The sequence below is a fragment of the Rhincodon typus genome, chromosome 21, assembly GCF_021869965.1.
Source record: "Rhincodon typus isolate 14 chromosome 21, sRhiTyp1.1, whole genome shotgun sequence".
NCBI classification, from domain to species: Eukaryota; Metazoa; Chordata; class Chondrichthyes; order Orectolobiformes; family Rhincodontidae; genus Rhincodon; species Rhincodon typus.
In genome coordinates, this window is record NC_063352.1 from 25,387,916 (window position 1) to 25,396,329 (window position 8,414).

General features: G+C 40.1%; 1 protein-coding gene across 1 annotated transcript in view; it reads left to right on the top strand.

The window, feature by feature from the left end:
- Positions 1–642: 642 nt before the first annotated feature.
- slc5a11 (solute carrier family 5 member 11) overlaps positions 643–8,414 on the top strand; it is a 50,914-nt gene continuing 43,142 nt past the window's right edge. The window contains 4 exon segments of the mRNA XM_048609439.1: positions 643–799; positions 2,433–2,504; positions 2,597–2,701; positions 4,952–5,011. Coding sequence (XP_048465396.1) covers positions 650–799; positions 2,433–2,504; positions 2,597–2,701; positions 4,952–5,011 — 387 coding nt within the window. The 5' untranslated portion in view covers positions 643–649.

The window sequence follows — 8,414 nt, forward strand, 5'->3', positions numbered from 1 at the left end:
CTCCTCACTTGTGGCTGTTTGGTGGTATTAGCAGAGGCTTGGGAGCAAGGTTTTATAGAATGGGTGAGTGTTCCAAATCAAAGAGGAGGAAAACATTGCAGAACATTAGGTTGTTGGGAGATAAGGAGAAATCTGTTAAAGGGCTCCAAGGTTCAGATGACTGTGACATGATTTGATTCTCCCTGGCTGTGCTGAAACTAACATCAGAGAAATATATTTGATTTAAACTTTAACCCAAAGCGAATGTGTTCCTTTACTTAATAACACTTCAGATTGGAATTTGACCTCTTAGAACCATAAAAAGAGCACATTTTTGTCTAAGGTTTGTTAGGAGAGCAGCTCGCACTGATACGGGAAGATTACCTGCTTCTGTTTGTTCCTGTGATAGCCCCTCACACAGAACTGCCAAGAAAGTGTAATTCTGCATTACTGTGTGATGCCAATGTAAGGGTAAAAGACTTATACCTGAAAGCCAGGTAAGAGGTGTTAAATAGGATCCACCCACTCGCTCAACACTCTCTAAGTTAAAACTGACATATTACAAATATAACTACAGCATTTTTTTCATTTATGCTAGCATAAAATTGTGATCTTCCATTTGCTAATTATGAAATCCCATTTGATTCTCATCAAAGCCTGAGATGTGGAAATGAAGACCGAGCTCCCTTTGACGATGGAGAAGACAACGAATGCCCCAGGCAGCACAGCTCAAGCTCCAGTAAATCAACACACACTGGATGTGGCTGACATTGTGGTCCTGGCTCTATATTTAGTGTTTGTCCTGGCTGTAGGATTCTGGGTAAGGGCCCTATTCATTGGAAGCCTATTTTTGCCGTGAGGGAGATGGTGATGGATGGAGCTGTGTGAGCTCAGCTACAGAGAAATGTCTGGATGTTGGAATATTTGTGTTGGTAAGGAGGAAGTGTATACAAAACAGTATCCAGATGTGATGTTGGTAGGACAAATTAAAAAGGCTATTGAAGAGATGTAAAATCACATAGAGATTTGTCAGTAGAGAAATGGCTTGCAACACTGGGTTCAGTAATGCTAATGGTGTTGGTGTTACAGAGAGCAGAATGTCCAAAAAGTTAACTGGAATCCTTCTGAACATTTACAGTGCAGTTTGTGTGGCATATTCTGACTGGAAGGGCGTTAGAATATAGAACATAGAACAGTACAGCACAGTACAGGCCCTTCGGCCCACAATGTTATGCTGACCATTAATCTGGATGTATCATGTTGCTACTAGAAATATTCAGAGGATGCTAATTGTGATGTCCAACACTGTTCAATTATAATTTTGTTCACACTTGGTCATCCGTACTCGGTCGGTGCTGTTAGCTACCTTTCTTACTTCCAGCTAAGTAAGTGTTCTGTCTCTCAGCCCAGTGCTAAACATGGATTTTCCAGTCCTATCAACCATCGTCACTAAGAGTTTCTGTATGTGTTCAAAAACCTGGAAGCCCTTTTTCTAGACAGTCCTCTGTCGTCCAACAAAACTCTCCTGAGACTGTTCCAACAGCTTGTGTAACAACTCCCCTTTAAGAGAGGCAGGCTGCTTTTGAGAAGTATAGATGAGTTATGCGATGTGCTTATGACACATCCATTAGGCCTTTGCTGAGCGTTGAACGAGTTGCTGAGTCATGTGCTACTGTTGCATTGTTGAGCAGGCTGCTTGCAGTTTGTATGCTGTTTGCTCCAATGGAACCAAATGTGGGCTAATCATGCATAGTGGGCCCTGTGCCTCCTATTGGCCTAATGTTTTCCCTCAGAGTATGAAAGCAAGGAAGTTATGCTAAAGCTTGGAAAATCTCAACTGGAATATTGTGTTCAATTTTGGACAACACTCATTTTAGGAAGGATGGCAAGGCATTAAGAGGATGTATAATGAACGGGAGACTTCATGTGTGTAGGGAGACTTCATGTGTGTAGAGAGACTGGAGAAATTAGAATTGTTCTCCTTACAGAAGCTTAAGGGAGGATTTGAGTGATGTATTTAAATCATCAATGGTTTTAATAAAGTAAATAAGGAAGTCAGGATTGACATGAGAAAGAAAAATATGTGCAGTGCTTTATGTCTGGAATGCAGTGCACAAAAACGTAGTGGAATCAGATTCCATAGCAACTATCGAAAGATACTATTGGATAATGGGTTTTGGAGAAAGAGCTGATTGCTGAGTAAAAGCTACATACCGTCACAAGCCTTCTATTGACATGGGAAGATCTTTTGTGTGAAAATGGCATTGCATCTCAGCTCTTTATTGGGGACAGGATGTAACAAAGAATCCAGGTGGACCACTGTAGCTACCTGCAGAGCTTTGAGAGCCAGTGTTAATCAATGAGAAAGGTGTAGATCACCATGCTGATGTGACCCTTACAATTTGCTAGAAATAAAGTACCTTGGATTAAGAATGATGCATTGTTTTTGTCAGTCTATGTACAGGACAAAGCGGAACACTGTAAAAGGCTATTTTCTAGCTGGGAAAAATATGGTATGGTGGCCGGTGAGTATTTTGGCCCATGATCTCATTTGTTGACTGTGATCTATGGAATTTGACCTGCCTAGCCTGAGACTTTGTTTACTCTCTTCCATTAGATTGGAGCGTCACTGTTTGCCAGTAATGTGGGAAGTGGTCATTTCATTGGATTGGCTGGCACAGGAGCAGCCTCTGGGATCGCGGTCAGCGCATATGAATTCAACGTAAGCCCCTTTAACAAATTTGCTAGATTTTATGAATCAGTATAGAAAAATTCCCTATCTCTCCTCCCTTCCCTCTCCAGGCGGTGATTCGTTATTAAGACTGCCCAGCTATTTAAGATTAGACGCACTGCCATAGAATACTGTAAAACTGCCAATGTGTAAACGAGCAACTGTGTACCATTTAGATAAAGGACACAAAGTACGAGGGTCATTGACATATAAACTTACAAATGCAGTAACATACATTTATAATTTTAAAATCCTGACATGTAAACGTTTCCTGTACTTATGAATGGTTGCTTTCCATTGTCCTGCATTGTGTTCTAACTTGCGTACAATTCCACTTACAAATGGGCTCCAGACTGGAACCCATTTGCAACCCCAGAGACTGCCTGTAATTCTGTATATAAACTGTTCCCATTCTCACTCCTGAACTGTCACCGTCCTAGTAGTCAAATGTTTTGTGACAAAGTGTCTCAAGTATTTTAAAACCTTACACAATAATGCTAGAATAAAGAGCTGGCACCAGCATAATGGGCCAATTGGTATTCTTTCTGGGTTGTACCATTCAAGGATTCTATGAAAATCAGAAGAATAAATCATTTACTTTTACATCAATATTTTACACATCCTTTACATACATACATTGAATAAAGAAAGGGATTAATGGACCACAAAGAATAATAAAATGAATATTATGCCAGTCACCAAAATGAATATGCCAATTAGTCATGAGATTTGCCCAAACTCAGAACTGGCCTATCAAATCCGAATAGTGGAATACTAAATAAGATGTAGATGTATAAACGACCTTAGTTTGATCATCTAATACAGAGTCATTGTTAACCAAGTTAAGCAAGTTATCTTAAGAATCACAAGTAAATAAACAAAATATATGATCATCTGAAATTATATTATAATATTTGTAGTGATATAAGTGTTAGCTTGCCTTAAAAATAGTGAACAGTTGGTGTGAAATTGGACTTTGGGTTAAGTATCTATTTGCAGCCCTTGAATTCTTTCTGGTCACACAAAACTGAAATGTACAAGAAGAATGTCAATCATCACGCTGTACAGGGCCCTTAGATCTCCTGAGCTGTAGGCCATTTAAATGGAGGACCTAAATCCATTCCATTTCCATGCCTAAGGTTTGTGCAATAATATCCTACCCTGTGATTTTCAGCACCTAATACAGGTTACCACTTCTGTGCCATGGAGAAAATGTGTTCTTGAAGGTACACTCTTTTGGACTAAGACATGTCTATTTATTCAGGCAGATATACAAAATTCTATAACACTAAGAGCAGGTGAGCTGTCCTGATGTCCTGGCCAATTTTTATCCTTGAACCAACGTCAAGCACTTAAGATGCATTAACTGGCTCTTTATCTCATGTTTGTGGATTTAGCTGTGTGCTTTTGATCTCCTTCATAACAAAGGTGAACATACTTCAAAATAATTCAGCAGCTAAAGAAGTATTTTGGGAGATACTGAGCATGCAAAGTGTGTTAAAGAAATGAAAACTTTGTCTTTAGCTGATGATATGATGAATAACTTAAGGCAATATAGCTGTTAATTACAATCTATAATCTCTGACCACTTACATTATATAAATACCGTTTCTGATTGAGTCAGATGTTATGCAAAAGTATTCAAACTATTTGCCTATGCGTTTATCCTCATCACCTATTTGAGTTAGTCATATGACCAGTTCCTTTTTATGAATACAATAATTCTTAGACATCAATTCAAATCTATGCAGGAATGAAACTTCTCCCTTTCTGCAAACTGTCCTATGGTCTGGCATTTATGCATCTACCTTTGCCTTAAGTAGTTTTAGATTTTTTGAATATGGTCATTATATTGACCTGTGCCTGATCTATCAATTCAACTAAGTCCCTGCTATTCATTGTTAACATTTTCTAAATCTCAGAGTTTCACTCTGTACTCTGGAATAAAAAACATTCTTTTGTCGGATGTGTAATGTTTTGCATCCTTTCAGTCTGCTCACAGCTTTGTATTATTTATGTCAAAGGCTTCATCTGGGGACTGATAGTGTGATCCCAGTTAGGGATGGGGTCATGGGGTTGTTGATTACCCTCATGGGGGCTGTCATGGGTTTCCTACAGTTACGAGGAGTGTGGAGACTAACAGGATGAAAATGTTGTCTGAAAGGGTAAGGTTACAATACTCAGTGATAGAATTTTCTTGTTCCAGTCCACGATTGAATTTCTCTACTTCTCCTTTTCTAGGGAATGATTATTGTGATCCTTCTGGCATGGTGTTTTCTCCCCATTTACATTGCTGCTGAGGTAAAGTATTTCGGCTTTTTAAAAACAAGCTGATCATTTCATTCATGGGAAACTTTCCTTTACTCCACCATTTATTGTTAATCCTTGCTGAATTTGTTGAGAGTTTGTCAGTAGCAAGGCATTTCATCTGATGCTCTCCCGTAACGTAAAATATGAGAATGGATTTCATGGTATTGAAGAGTCCAACAGACATTTGTAGCAACTAACAATAATGTATAAACATTATTCATTAAAACATTTAAAAAATCATTAAACATCATGTATAAACATATATTCCTCATGCATGGGCTAAGGTTACAGCAGAGCAGCACACATAGAGTAATTCAATGTAAGATGGAGTCTGTGAATTCATAGAATCTCTACAGTGTGTAAGCGGGCCATTTGGCCCTTCAAATCCACACCAATCCTCCAAAGAGTAGCCCAACTAGACCCACCCCTCCCCACCCAATTCCTGTATCCCTGCATTTGGTATAGCTAATCCACCTTACCTACGCATCCCTAGACACTACGGGCAATTTATCGTGGCCAATTCCCCTAACCCGCACATCTTTGGACTGTGGGAGGAAACCCACGCAGACACAGGAAGAATGTGCAAACTCCACACAGTCACCTGAGGGTGGAATTGAACCTGGATTCCTGGTGCCGTGAGGCAGCAGTGCTACCTTAGGCCACATACAGTGGTAATATCATGAGTACGACTCTTGAAGGTATACTGCCATATTGATTGTGAGACATAACGCATCACCACCCCCCCTTTCCCAAAAATAAAAACATTCCCCAAACTGATTTACACGATTACACTTAGGCATATGCTGTCAATTTGACACTTACACAAACAGCTGAGACAGACTTTACTAGATGACCACTTTAAACTTCAATCTAATGCTTTGGAAGTTGGACAACTTATCTTGACCTATGATCACATAGACTGCATGGAGAGGTACACCTCATTCTCTGCAGCACTTGTTTGATAGATTGGTGTCTTGCTGCTAATTGCTGTTACTCAACCTCACTGCACAATCATCATTGTCACAGAATTCTTTTTCACAGTCTTTGTCATGACTGTTGTACCATCCATTTCTCTGAGCTGGCTTCTGTTCCTTTGCAATGTAGCTCATGATCGGTAATGACTTTGTATGATCTGGGCTGGTTGCACATTCTAGAAGCATTGGCTGGTATCCAGGTATTTGTGTTTCTGTTTCTAACTCATGCTGTCCGCTCAGTGCACCATTTTGATAATTGTCTACCCGCTTGCTGCTCATGTGTTTCTTTCAATCTCTTCTGTCTTTGAGGAAGAATGTCGTGCATCTTGGGATGGTTACATAATTTATTGCTGAGCAAAGTTGTTCACACTTACCTTCTAAGCACAGTTTGTGCTGGGAATGACGATCCCTTCCCCATTGGTACAGTATGAAACTGCAACAATACAAAATGAAAATCTCGCTTTTCCTTTCCACATTTATTGATCATTGATTTGGTACTGCATGTCATATATTCTGCCAAGCTGTTTGAGTGTGGACAGTGGGCTGATGATATGACCTGAGTCACTCTCCACTTAGCACATGTCTTGAAAATTGGTTGCCTATGTACTGTGGTCCATTCCCAGAGACAATCTAGATGTGAACACTGAATAAACTGAAAATAGTGCTCATTGTATTGTTAAGTCGTTGAACAATGGGAAATTTAGGGAAGTAATCTGTCACTAGGAAGCAATTTTCTTGGGCGCTGAGAATAGGACTATCAATATTTTCATCCAGGTGTTGAAAGGAACAATTTGTGGATATAGAGCTGCCTTCAGCTGCTAAGGTTGATACTTTTGGAATTTTTATGCATTAATGAGTTATTGAATATCCTGACTTGCCCCTGGCCAGTAACACATTCACGTGCTACCCATTATGTGTGTTCAATACCCAATTTTTCTTGGTGTAACATGGACATAATATCTTAGTGAATGCTTTTGGTATTAGGACTTGTTTGCCTTTCAAAAAGATATATTGTGGTGTACAAGTTTGTCTTTGTGTGAATAAAACAAACAAATTTTCTCAGGTACTTCTTCCATACCATCAGGCTATCCCTGGAGAATGATTTCTTCGAACTCTTCCCATTGCTCATTTGTGGCAGTCACCAATTGCAACTGTTCACACTGGCTCTGGCCAAGGTGTAAGTGATCAGCATTAGAAATATGTTCAACTTCACAGTCAGGAGCACCAATGTGAAAATCAACAGGAATATCTTGGTCTTTAGGCGGTTTGGGTAATTTGCTTAGTGTGGCGGATATAATCATTCTGGAACCTGGCTTTTATCCCGCTTCAATGCTATATCCTTAGAGATTGTTGACAGTGTGAATCTCATGAATTGTAAATACCTGGAGATTTGTTCACACTGGCAGTCCTGCCACAGCTGGATCATTGGTGTCTGCAGAGAGAAGACATCAGGAAGTAAGATGAGCTTGTGTATTCGCATAGCAATGTGATTCTGCCAATTAACAGAATTGGTGACTTGTTATGTACTATGAGACTCTGTCTTGTAGGTTATACCATGAGCACCACTTGCTGTACTTGAGGATGTACACTGACAATATGTTTGTATTAGTCCCAACAGAAATTTTAGCTTTTAGCTATAAAGACTGTCTTTTTATTTTTGACCTTTTTAAGACTGTGGACTGAAATGAGAAATCATTGTCTTGAAACCAGTGTTTTGCAAGGTTTGCTGCATGTTTTGAAAAGAAAATAACTTGATACTCATGGCAAGCATAGTCTATACAGCTGTTTGAACAAGCAGTAAGTGAAGTTTCAATTGCAGATGAACCAAAGCTGAGGGATTCTATATTCAGATAGAGCTTTGGTTGGCAACAAGAAGTTGATTGGTCTATGGACTAGTGATTACTTAATTAATGACAAAGGCCTTTTGCTTGCCAACAACTGTGTGATTGGTTCATAGGTAACTGAACAACATGGGACTCGGAACAAGATACAGAGAAGTGATTAGATCTCCATGAGTACAGGAGCTGAATTGAATCATTTATTGTCATGTATATTCAATGTAAAAATACAGCGAAAAGTGTGTACCTTTGCCGTACATATATGGCGCCATTCACATTTACTTAGAATGAGACAAGGGAAAAAAGATAACTTAAGAGAATTCAACTTTTCTTTCCACTGCCTCAAGCCTGCTCCGGGCTTTCCAGCCCTCACCATGCTTCTGCCAGCATCCCACTCTGGACTGCCTCTCCGGTCCACTCTCCCTGTCACTGCCTCTCCGGCCCACTCTCCCTGTCACTGCCTCTCCGGCCCACTCTCCCTGTCACTGCCTCTCCGGCCCCACTCTCACTGTCACTGCCTCTCCGGCCCCACTCTCACTGTCACTGCCTCACCGGCCCACTCTCACTGTCACTGCCTCTCCG